The sequence below is a fragment of the Brachyhypopomus gauderio genome, chromosome 7 (assembly GCF_052324685.1).
Source record: "Brachyhypopomus gauderio isolate BG-103 chromosome 7, BGAUD_0.2, whole genome shotgun sequence".
Lineage (NCBI taxonomy): Eukaryota > Metazoa > Chordata > Actinopteri > Gymnotiformes > Hypopomidae > Brachyhypopomus > Brachyhypopomus gauderio.
The window spans coordinates 9,748,851-9,761,627 of record NC_135217.1 but is presented as its reverse complement, the minus strand read 5'-3'; the positions used below and the strand labels follow the sequence as shown (position 1 = coordinate 9,761,627).

General features: G+C 42.7%; 2 protein-coding genes across 3 annotated transcripts in view; one reads left to right on the top strand and one right to left on the bottom strand.

The window, feature by feature from the left end:
- Positions 1-1,658: 1,658 nt before the first annotated feature.
- Positions 1,659-10,104, top strand: b4galt4 (UDP-Gal:betaGlcNAc beta 1,4- galactosyltransferase, polypeptide 4). 2 transcript variants are annotated; one of them, XR_013132265.1, is made up of 7 exons: positions 1,659-1,810; positions 3,707-4,232; positions 4,980-5,212; positions 5,411-5,598; positions 5,803-5,925; positions 6,183-7,071; positions 7,229-7,358. XR_013132265.1 is itself a non-coding variant. In XM_077011501.1 (7 exons), exons 2-7 carry the CDS (start codon positions 3,938-3,940, stop codon positions 7,368-7,370), a joined length of 1,086 nt encoding a protein of 361 aa, XP_076867616.1. In that variant the 5' UTR covers positions 1,660-1,810; positions 3,707-3,937; the 3' UTR covers positions 7,371-10,104. The 2 variants fall into 2 exon arrangements, 1 of the variants encoding a protein (XP_076867616.1); XM_077011501.1 differs by having other exon boundaries at positions 1,660-1,810; positions 6,183-6,287; positions 7,229-10,104.
- The window catches only part of tex55 (testis expressed 55), a 31,469-nt gene continuing 27,577 nt past the window's right edge, over positions 8,886-12,777 (bottom strand). The window contains exon 5 of the mRNA XM_077011502.1: positions 8,886-8,999. The gene's annotated coding sequence lies outside the window, so the exon portion shown is untranslated. The remainder of the gene's footprint in view (positions 9,000-12,777) is intronic.

Sequence of the window (12,777 nt, the reverse complement as noted above, 5' to 3'; positions counted from 1 at the left end):
ATGCACCCAAATAAAGTTATAGCCACATGATTATTTAACACTTTATCAGCATTGACAATCACTGTTAAGCTGTGGTTACAAAACTTGTATAGTACCTTCAAATGATTATTAATAATGCAAAGTTATGATATTACAGGTACAGGGTTTGCTCTGTTTAAGAAAAAAACTCAAAAAGATCTTGAAAGGGCGCTTGCCACTTTCATAATAAAGGACGTCCAGATGTCTTCTACTGTGGATGATGCTGGTGTGACGGGTCAGTGGTTAATTCCACTTGCAGGTCAGTCGAACATAGGAACTATTAACGTGATTGGATGCTGCGTGCGTGCTAACCGGGGGGGGGGGGGGGGGTGTTAAAGTTAGAATCGTCCCAGTTGATGAGCGCCACAGCAATGGTAAGGTGCATATGGTAGTATCGATGCCATACAAAAAATGCTAATCTGTAATTAATTGTCTATTGTCCGTCATTCTTTGTAAAAATATATTTAGTGTCTGAATACTGTTCAGTGGTGTGGACAGATAGCTAGTTGGCATACAGCTCATTTCTGCCCCACCCCATCCAGTAGCAAACATTCCAAACTGAATGCTATTTCACTGGCAGTGACGACGCTTTCTTTCTGTTTTGTCAGATTGGTACCCAATAAACTGAGTGTGGAAACGAGTGTGTGAGTCTACCATCTAACACAACGCAGTTACACTGGCTTTATAATTTTTTTTTGGGAAATTGGAATTGGACCCCACACACACTCTTCAAACTAGACCGGCTGTTAAAGCCATGGTGATGAAGGAAAAAGAAAAGGCTAAGACAGAGGAGGCGTGACCATATAACTGATGTATATGTAACATGTAATTGTTTGGGGCATTCTGGGCAAAATTAGGTGCCTCATAACTGATGGATCTGCAAACTTGACTGCTACTGTGAACAAAACTTTCTTCACAAATTCAAAAGGTTTGCATGTGGGTGGGTGGATGACATGTATACACTGTGCTAATGAAAAGACACAGAATCGTGATTCTAGCAACACTTGGCCATTAATTCAATGTCAATTTTATTCATATAGTGCTTTTTAAAATATTTGTTGTCACAAAGCAGCTTTACAAATCCATGGGTCCAAATCCCTAATGAGCAAGGCGACAGGGATGACAGTGGCAAGGAAAAACTCCGGACTGAGACTCAGAAGGGAATCCATCATCCATTGGCACACGTGCCAGTGATTAACATGTGGCTAAGGCAGGCTTATCTATAGCAGCACAACTAAAGTTAGGGGCCTGGAGGTGACCACAGTCATGGGGGCTCACTGAGGACTCATTGCTTTCCACCCAAATCACCAGGCAGTGAATGCCCCAGTCGTTCAAACAAACAAATGTTTAAGCATTAATCTTCTTTTGTTTGATTATTTAGATAATAAAATGCATCTGTAAAGCCACCCGCTCAGCAATAGTAGTTTGAGTAAAGGCTCTATATTGCCAAAACGTTATTAAAATTATTAAAGGTTTATTTGTTTGTATGTGTGCGTGTGTATTTTTTATTCTGACGGAACAGTCACATGTCTGACTGCTGCCCCGTTTCACGAAGCTCAGCGTGACGTCGCCCTCTCTGCCTGTTGGGCCACATCACGTCGTGTGACGCGGAGGGTCACGCCGGACCGCTGCGCGTGCGCCGCCCCTGAGGGGCGCGTGCACCGCCCCTGAGGGGCGCGTGCACTGTGGAGCGCTCGTGCGCTCAGTTCCCAACGTCAGTGTTTTCGGAAGTAACGTTTCACTTGGCACACCGCCATCGAGAGAGGAGCACACATTTGCTGTGAGGCACCAGGTAGGATCGCCGTCTCAGAGATACAGTGGCCAAATTGTGTGTTTATTTTTGTGTTCACACACTCCTGAAGATGGCCACAACGTTAGTTACAACAGTTTAACTCGTTTTGTGTAATGACATTAGCTCACTGGCATGCTGTGGAGCTGGTATGTGCAGCTAGCTAGATAGCTCAGGTAGTGTAGCGAGTTTATTCAAGATAATTTACTGCCTGAATACACCTATTATAAAAACCGTTACAGATGATTAGCAAAATAGCTACTTATTTTTGGCTTGCTTGTATGGGACTTTCAGTTATACTAGCTAGCTCTAAGAAATGTAAGTTATCTAACTATTTATTATTCTCTGTCAAAAAAGTATGGTGGCTAGCTAACTAGCTATCAAACGGCCATTACGAGAATTCTTATATATAGCTAAGATAGATTTATTGTTAGATGTGAATCTTGCCATAGTGTCACAAGAAAATAAGAACTAGTTGTGCAGGGTAAATGAATACACTTTCTCTGACCTTAAGAAATGTTTGTATTTCTTTGTTATATTTTTAATAACAGCATAGGAAGATGTCAGTGATTGTATGTAAAATGAATAAATAATGTAGCTTTGCTTAAATCTATTGTTGCAAAAATGAGTACACCCTTGATTAAATTCAACAAATGTGGGAAATGCTTGTATTTAGTATGTTACTTTTAAAGGCACAGAGTGTAAAAGATTTTGACCTTTTGTCACATCTATCGGTCCAGTCCTGAAGAATGGGTTCTTTGAAAGCCTGAACTCTTGATGGGGAATGCGGCTGAACGTGGTGCTCAGATTTGAGCTTGGTTGAGCTCAGGTTACACACCACCTCGGTGTTTTCACCTTTCAAGATTTTACAGTTTACCGCTTCCGTTCTTCATTGTCGGATCCATGCACTTATCACCTTACTCCTCCCACTTGAAATGCACATTTAAGATTTAAGATTAAGATCAGATGCAGAAATCTTGATTTTTATCAGTTTGAGCCTTGGCAAAAGATAAACAGGCTTTCTTGTGCTTTGACCTTACCATTGCTTTCCTCTGGCAATTGAAATGCCCTTCACTTCTGTGCAAGACTTCTTACTGGGTGTTATCAAACCATCATTCCAATGTGGCTTGTCACCTTTTGTACCACTTCTAACTCTAATTCTGCGTGTTTGTTGAGTGTGATAGCTTAACAGATTTCTCAGTAGATCAGCTAACCTGAACTAGCACCAAAACATTTGTTTTTGAAACTTTGGGAAGGTTTACTCATCTTTGCAAAATGGTCTTTAATTATTTTGACTAAGTAATATTTGCTCTTTTAGTATTTACATGTTTAATTATTGAAATGAGAGTTGAGATGTCTTCGACATTGCATCAAATAGGAATCTCATTTTTTGTAAAGAGAGATTGCTGAATTGCTTAAGGTATTAGGTTTATATTTGTTTCTGAATGTGTGTCTGTTTTACTAATCACAACTGAAACTGACATATGATATCAGATGTTGAGATATTATTTTCCTATTATGTCATCATTTAATTATTTCAGTTATTTTATGTCCTATACATTGTATAGCTAGCACTCTAGATTAACTTTGTGTATGTACTTGCCTATATAAAACAGTATAGTATAGTTGTTGGCAGTAATATAATTCTTGCTGCTATGAAACATAAAACGTATGTAACTGGCATGGCAAGTTGTCATTTACGTTTCATGCATCAGCATACACAAGAAATTCAAAACTATATTTTCCAAATTGATCTGGAAGGGAATGTCTGGCAAGTGAAAAAATACTCCCTGAAGTCCACTGGAGGTTCTGTGATGTGTCTCTGGAATGTGAAATGAGACTTGTCAGACTTGTCAATCAACAAAAAAACATTTCTCTTTGTGTCTCTCTTTGTTACAGCCTGGACAAAAAAAATGGATTAGCAGAAAGAAATACAGAGATGTCACTGCAAACCACTCCTCACCAGCTCTGAGCTAACACAGCTAGCGTTAGTGGGCCCAGGCGGCGGACTCGGTTACGCTTTCTGGGCTTGCTTGCGCTCACAGCAGATGTCCCGCCCCAGGACTCGTGGTTGTTTGTCGGTCCTTTTGCGTGTGCGTTCCCACGGGGCGTCCTGCTGACTCTCCAGCCATGGGCCTCTGTCCCACCGTGTACAGGTTCACACGAAAGACCAAGTGTCTGCTCCTGCTGGCCCTGTGCCTGTGCGTGCTAGCGTGGGTCGCCGCCTTCATTAGTGGGACGGTGAAGCCCTTTGAACTGGTACCCACTCAGGTGCAGAAGTGGGAAAGGATGGGTTCGGAGGTGGAGGCAGGTCTGAATACAGAGCCTGGCGGGTTGTATACCCCCACGGAACTGCTGCAGACCAAGGAAAAGGAGGAGGAAGAGCTTCCCAAAGCACCCTGTCCAAAGAAGTCTCCTCTACTCCGTGAGTGATCTTAAGTTTGATTTATTTTAAATTGGCTGCTGTTGCTTTGGCTGTTCTTGTTTCTGGATCTTTTCCTCATTTGTCAGTGCCACATCTACAACTAAAATTTACATTCTGAATGCTTAATACATGATGACCTGCTCAAATAAATGCATGCATTCCATAATTTAGCAACTACAGACATCTGTACTGTTAAAAGGCAAGAAGCTCATAAAACAAGTGTAGTAATTATGCACCTGTGTGTGGTTTTTTTTTTTTTTTTAGTTTTTCTCCCATTTCAACAGATAAAATGAATGATGATGTTTGATGCACGTGTATCAGTAACACCAGAAAGAAGCCAAACTAGGATGGTGTGGCTCTCCTTAAGTGCTGAATCTCACAGATCCTGCTGAGTGAATATAATTGTTTACCCATTACTGGCCCCTCTGCAGCTGTTTTGAGTCCCACTTCAAAGCTGGGCCTTGGGAATACATATGGGCCTCAGCTCCCACTCACGCGCTCAGTGTTTGAGTTCACTGTGTGCTGAGATCCAGGACCATGTGTTCCCAGGCAAACCGGGCAATTTAGCTTAAGTGGGAGTCTTCTGCACCTATCCGTACTCAAGTGCTCGTCTTCTGATAGTCTTCCCGTGTTCCTTTGTTCTTTTGCGTACGAGTTGGTTGTGTTTGTGATCGTTAACTCCCCCCCCTTCCCCCTCTCATCCCTGATGTAAATTTTTACGCGAGTGTGCTGTTGTCCTTGTCCAAGGCGGGCCGCTGCCGCTGTCCTTCGAGCCTGCGCTCACGCTGGGCCGGGTGGAGGGGGAGAATGGCGCCGTGTCCGGGGGGCAGTACCAGCCCGCCGACTGTGTGGCCCAGCAGAGCGTGGCAGTGCTCATCCCACACCGCAACCGGGAGAAGCACCTCCTCTACCTGCTCCACCACCTCCACCCATTCCTGCAGAGGCAGCAACTGCACTATGCCATCTACATCATCCACCAGGTAAGCAGCTCAAGACGTGGTGGAATGAAAATCTACCGGTCTCGTCTTTTACGTTATTGAGGCTCAGATCGTTGTTCGTTGTCAGGTTAGATTTAGGAGCTTGTAGCTGATACACACGTATAGGTATAAAACCGGCGTGTGTGTGTGTGTGTGTGTGTGTGTGTGTCTGCGTGTGTGTGTCTGCGTGTGTTCTCGTAGGCTGGTGAAGAGACGTTTAACAGGGCCAAACTGTTAAACATTGGATACCTGGAGGCTTTGAAAGACTATAGCTGGGACTGCTTCATCTTTCACGACGTTGACCTTGTCCCTGAGAACGATCACAATCTGTACACATGTGACCAGCAACCCAAACACTTGGTGGTGGGCAGGAACTCCACAGGTTACAAGTGAGTACAGGGGTAGAGTCATCCATCGTTATCATGAAGCCTGCAGCATTATTAGAGGCGCACACATGCATGCGTGTAGCGTGTACGTGTACACATGTAGCGTGTAGGAATGTAAAACGTACATCCTGTTCGACTGAGCCCACAGCAAACATTTACCATCAGTGTGCAAGCATGAAAGGATGTGCCTCTTGTGGATTCTTTCAGGCTGAGATATAAAGGCTACTTTGGGGGTGTGACGGCCCTGTCGAGACAGCAGTTCCTCAAAGTGAATGGCTTCCCCAACTCGTACTGGGGATGGGGAGGCGAGGATGATGACCTCCGCAAACGGTAACTAACCTGCCACCAATGGGCTCTGGTTTTCCAGTCAGGAAGTGATTATTGCATGTAATTTACGTGTAAGGTAACGTTATGAAGTCCCATTATTTGAAAGATCATGCTTTTTAAACTAAACTTGTATTTGAATTATAACGGCATGTTATCAGTAACATTCATTTTGGAAAATGACCAAACGCATTGGTAGATAGAGTCGCATGTATGTATTTATATATTTCTGCAGTGTTTTGAATATGAACACTTGTTTTCAGGGTGGAGCTGCAGAGAATGTCAGTAGTGCGTCCGCCCGCAGCCATCGGTCGCTACACCATGGTCTTCCACCAGAGGGACAATGGCAACGAGGTGAACAAAGACAGGTGAGTACACACGCATGCATCGGAACGAGGTGAACAAAGACAGGTGAGTACACACGCATGCATCGGAACGAGGTGAACAAAGACAGGTGAGTACACACACATGCGTCGGAACGAGGTGAACAAAGACAGGTGAGTACACACGCATGCGTCGGAACGAGGTGAACAAAGACAGGTGAGTACACACACATGCGTCGGAACGAGGTGAACAAAGACAGGTGAGTACACACGCATGCGTCGGAACGAGGTGAACAAAGACAGGTGAGTACACACGCATGCGTCGGAACGAAGTGAACAAAGACAGGTGAGTACACACGCATGCGTCGGAACGAGGTGAACAAAGACAGGTGAGTACACACGCATGCGTCGGAACGAGGTGAACAAAGACAGGTGAGTACACACGCATGCGTCGGAACGCTGCCGGTTCTCAAAGTGGTTTTTCCGCAAACTTGCTTCATGGCAAAGCAACGGAGATTAGCTTCCCTATGACCCACGTTCTTTGACCCTTTATTATGGCGTTTCTAATAAAATGATATGGTGATTCGAGCACTCAAGACAAAGTTCATGTTGTGTTTAAGCCCAACAGCACCGCCAGGGCAGTCCGTGTCCTCTGAAAAGACTATAGCTCCCTGCTGGCCTTCTTTAAGAGCCAGACATCCCTCTGAGGTGTGCAGATAAGCGCACTCGCTAGTGCATACTGCAGTCACTCCCCGTGCACCCCGCGGAGTGAGCCCAATCCTGATCACAGGCGTGTGCTGTGCACTTCCTTCACCGGAGCACAGCAGCGGTAATTCAGCTCTGTGTGATGAACCCCCCCCCCGAAACACTCTGCTATGGTGCTCATTCTTCTGAAGGATATGATCTGTGTTATTGGGCTTGTTGAACCTCAGGTTGTAGACCTCTGACGTGCCTGCTGCTCACCGGTCTCTCTCTACCACTCACAGGATGCGTCTGCTGTCCAAAACCTCAGACATGTGGAAGAAAGATGGCCTGAACTCCTGCACTTACCAGACTCTGTCAGTAGAGAGACCTCCCCTGTACATCAACGTCACTGTGAACATTGGCAAGCCCCCGTCCACGCACTGAAGCTGTCCTCTCCCTGATGGACAGCTGTCCCTCTTTTCCCCTCGGTAGTGTGAACTGAACTGGACCGACAGTGTACGGTGGCTGAGCCGCCGTACAGTTCAAGCAGAACTCTCCACCAGTCCAGCAGAACTCACGGACGATCTCTCCTATTTTATCTCTTATTTTATCATCGATGCAGTAGATTCAGACAAACGTATGCAAGTTTTAGGCATATAGATAAGGGAGGTAGACTTTTTAGACTTTTAAAAAATCTAATTTGAATCTTTCACTGTAAATTTCAGTGTAATCTGTGCTTTAGATCTCAGAGAAGTGAAACAGGTAATGTGGTATTTTTTGATGCCATATAAGATTTCAACTTTTGTATCATGCAAAAGGTATGTCAGCTTTTTTTACTTAAAGGTTCACTTTAAAGATAAAGGTTGATGCAGTTTGACCCACAGGTGCCTAAACATTTGCATAGGACTGAGTTTGTTTAATCAAATGTAAGGGAGAGGTGCATCATGGGAGGAGTGGGTGAGACCGAGAGCTCTGATATTAAGACTGATCTGCACAACTTGCGTTTGAATGTTAAATCCAGCAGTGTGTGTCTCAGGTTTGTGTGATCATACAGCGTTATTTTGAATGGTCATTATTTTCCTTGGGGGCAGGTGTGGTGTAGAAATGAACTGCTTTAAATGTGGGTCAGCGTCAGAACAGTACATATAAAATAAATATAATGAATATTTATACAGGGAGATGTTCAGATATCTGATTATCATTCATCAATAAGGAAACCAAAACATAAAACTGACGATGCTTTTATTAACAATAATATACTTGCGACTCACGTTGTAGGAAACTGATAACTTTCAAACCTACAGAATTAGCAGAATGAAGAGATCTTTATGAACAGAGCTATGTGAATACCACAATACTATGGACTTTTCCCACACATTTATTGAACCAGTAGTAACATTTATGTCACAAATTTGTCTCTTATTATCTCTCATTGGCTTTTAATGGATGGCTAAACATTTTGGACTGTGGACTCTGGACTGTTTGGATATATTTAAAGCAGCCTGGGAGGCAGTGAGGGACTTTTGTTTGGTTGATTTGACACTGACATGCAAATATCAATACTAAACACTGTCCAAGGAATGAGGAAGCTGGAGCCAATTCAGTGACAAAGTGTTTAATATGTAACCGACACACAGTTACTGCCTGTAATCTTTTCTTTTCCAACCTGTGTTTATTTTCCTGCCATAGTGTTTGCCCAATTTACCCTTTGTGCGTTTTCTGCTGTGGTTCAAACTGACAGAAGATGTAAAATGTTTCATGTAAGTGCAGAGCAGGGCTAATATTGGTTCTGTTCTAGGATTTCATCCTTGTTTGTTTGTTTGTAAACAAGTTCAGGCGAATGGCATCTGCATTACTTTTACTTTACCACTGCACTTTCTAGCAACACGCCAAGCGTGTGTCTGACATGCTGAGTGATGACTTAATTTTTTTCTTTTTTCTTTTTTTTGCCAAGAAAGAAGGTGAGTCCCACCTTCCAGTATGGTTTCAGCTGTCCACTTTACTTTTGGGGTGTTTTCCTTGTGCGCCTCTTGAGTGTCTTTCAGAGGTCACACAGGCAAGTCTTGAGATTACCTGAAAAATGCAGTTTAGGTAAAGTGTGAGGATTTAAACAGGTTTGCACAATGCTAACACATTTTACCTATTATCAACTCTAACCTTTTTTGCATCAGTGCAACAGTAAAATACATCTGTGTAAAGTGGACCTGTGCCAGAAAGAATCCTTTAAGCCATCATTAGTCTCCAACCCGAGCAGCTTCAAGCATAAATGTGCATGACATTCTGGGTGTGATTCTGCAATAGCTAATAGTTGGCCGATGAAAAAAAAATCAACTCAATAGAAGGTTCCATTTTAGAATCACCTAAAGTTGTTTGTGCCACGCCAACATCCATAAGGGACCAACAGTCAATATGTGGTGAAGTAAGTGTGACTGTATACGGTATGTAGCTGTATACAGTGTGTATTTATGAAAGTAAAATATGGATTTATATAATGTATGTAATCTTTTTGCTGCTGAGAATACTTTGAAGGAGATTCCATATCAGGTAGAGGTTAATACTTTGTGTGATCCTCTACTTCAAATGCCTTATTGCTGTTTACATCATTATCATTCATTCTCTCTCTCTCTCTCTCTCTCTCTCTCTCTCTCTCTCTCTCTCTCTCTCTCTCTCTCTCTCTCTCTCTCTCTCTCTCTCTCTCTCTCTCTAGAGACCCATCTTAACAAAATGTCAATGAAATTTTGTCTCAGCTGACTCATTTTGTAATTCTAAAGCACATTTCCTATTGTACTGAATGTTGCTAATCTGAGTGCCATATGTATTTCGGTTAGTGAACTACTACTTTTTTTTTGCATCATTTTTTAGTTTCTATTTAGTTTGATGTAGTAAGCTATTGTTGTGAAAAGTTCAGACTTCTAACACTAGAAATCGTCTGTTATATCTCTGTTATATACGGATCTGCTGTACACAGAGACACATGCTGCAGCAGCATGTAAAGCACAGCTGCTTGGACCGCACCGCTGCTTAAAAGAGCCTTTACTTTGTTTTTTATCTATTTTATAGCTCTACCTAAAACCATTACTTGGGATGAATTGAGTTTTTTGTGAAACATTTAGGATGCAAAAATACCTATTGGGTGGTGGGATTCTGGAAGTTTTCAATAAATTATTTCATTGATGTATATGCTTGTTGGCAATTAATTTGAACTTGTATGTATGCAGCATGTATGTATGCATGTAGGCCTGTTGGACATTTTCCTATGTAGGATCCTGCTTGTTCTTTGTCTCAGGTTTGGCAGAAATACTGTCAGAATTTTTTAGGCTGGTTCCTGTAGTGTAGGTGTTCTCTTGCTCTCTCTTGCGCACGCCCTGTCATCATGTTGTCTGTTATTTCTGTCTATGAACTGTTCTCTCTCTCTCTCTCTCTCTCTCTCTCTCCTCTCTCTCACACACACACACTCTCGCGCGCTGAAATGTGACATGAGGCGATGTGCTTCTCTCACACTAGACGCCAGTGAAGGCTCTCTTTCTCTATGTATGGTGATGTTGGGTGGAAAAGAGCCCCACTAGAAAGCCTCTCTTCAGGCGCTGGATCCCAGTTCGGATGCCTCTGCTGAGGTAATTGCTATTGAGAGTAAACCAAATATCAAGCTTCACATACCAGACATGCAGTGGGAGGTACAGTGTTAGTTTTCTCACATGTTGCTGGTGAAAATCGGTGACAAAGCATCTCAAGAACAGTTAGTGAATAATTGACTGAAAACACAGTTGGCTATTTATCATGCAAATTTGAAACAAATAGCAACTTTGGAATAACATGTAGAGCCTTGTGTGGTCACATCTGATGGATGAGTGAGGTGTGGGCCAAGTCATTAAGATGGACTGTGGGTCTTTCCACGGTATGTGAAAATGACAAATGTAATTACATTTTCGCCACTAAATCTATTGATTCTGTGTGCAGGAAGTGCTGGCTTTTACAGTGACAATCATGGGTTTCATAGCTACAAAACAGTGTTCCAGACTGTGTCCGGAATCAAATTGGATGTAGATAAAGATGGTTTTGCTGTAGAGTTTCAGACCAGCAGGTGGAGCTGGTGTCCAAATATTGCTCAAATCTAATTAAGTGTCAGGTGTTTTTCAAAAGCTCTGTTAGAGGTAGGGTGAAGGTGCAATCTCCACTCCCAAGTATAAAGGTTTGTTGAGCGCCCTCTAGTGGACTGAAATACTAATCTGCATTAACAAGACTTACCAAGGCTTTGAGTTCCTAAGAAATCCTAATTGTACATTAATTGTTCTCATTTTGCATCACTCTGTTTTTAATCAGCTATCAATTCACCCAGAACCAGAAGGCAAGCTATTTCTCTTTTTTTTGAAGACCACATTCATCTTGTACAGAGGTGAAATGTTTTGACCAATTGCTCACTGAATTCACCATTGCATCATCTGACACTGTAGGGTCCATCCAACATGGCCGCCCAATTGAATCAGTCCTTTGTTGAGGCTGGACATGTGACCCATAGCTGCGCTGAGAAGAGTAACCTTTGGCCCTCATCACGAGGCATGGATACGGAAATACGGACGCTTGGTGATGGAGCAGCATTCTATTCTCACACTCTGTAAACAGTGGTGTGTTTTTCTCCTGTGTGAAAGAGCTCTTTCTCTGACTCCACTTATATAGAGGGGGGGGGGGGGGTATTACTGAACATTTTACAAAAAGGTCTGGAAAGATAGCGAGAATTCAGGCTGTACCCTAAAATGATCTGTGTCAATCAGCTTTGCATTGAATATAAACTTTGGAATCGATGTGAGCCATATTTTTTTCTTTTAGAGTTTTATGTGAATCAATTGTGATTCACGTTGTGTAATGAGTTAGTAACTCAAAATGTATTCTGGTACAACAGTAAACAACTGGATTTTTGTTTTGCCAAGGACTTTTTTACTTTAAAATTGGAAACACACATGCGCACTTAGATAAACTCCATAATTTGAATTTCAACAAAAAGCATCTAGCAGTCATTATTAGCAACATTTATATTTTACAGCATTTACAGCCATATGGATTTATGCCTCAGTTATTGGAAGCAGCGTCCATTCCCACTATACTTCTCTCTGGAGAGACGGTGCCTTTCCAGCTGGTCTGGGAGCAGTTTCCTTTCCCCAAACCGCTCTCAGCTCTCAGCTATGAACTGTTATCAATGAGATATCAAAAACTGCTCTAAGATCAGTTTACAAAGGGGGCAGCTGCTTCCAGTTCTGGCTCTTCATATATGACAGGGTGATGTCATCGTCCATCCTGTGAGGCAGAAAGGGCTTATTGTCCACAGCAGGGTGGGAGGGACACAGTCAGAGACGTTGACTGGATGAGCAGTGATAAAGACCACTGTGGAGCACACAGGCAAGGAATGATCAACACCCAGGCCTTATTCCCCAGCACCCAAATGACTGAGTTCACTGACAAACGGTATTTCTCGCTGTGGTGGCAGCATTGTGAGAAATGAGCTCTTTCAGTTTGAAGTTCTGTGCATGCTCTTTGTGTGTGTGTGTGTGTGTGTGTGTGTGTGTGTGTGTGTGTGTGTGTGTGTTTTGCAGGAACTAACACATGGGCTGTGTTCCTGAGTAATACGTGCTTCCATAAATGGCTTCTTGTCTCTGTTTACTAAAGCCAAGGTCAACCTTCAAACAGAATATACATGTTAAGAGTTCAGCATTTCTCTCCACCACAGACAGAGACAGATGCGAACTTTAAACATTTTTTTATACATGAATGTTTATTTTCCATTTCTGACACATCTACTTAGATCTATTTCCATGACTAAGAGTAGTGTACCTTCCTCCAAGAAAGACACTTCAGTCAC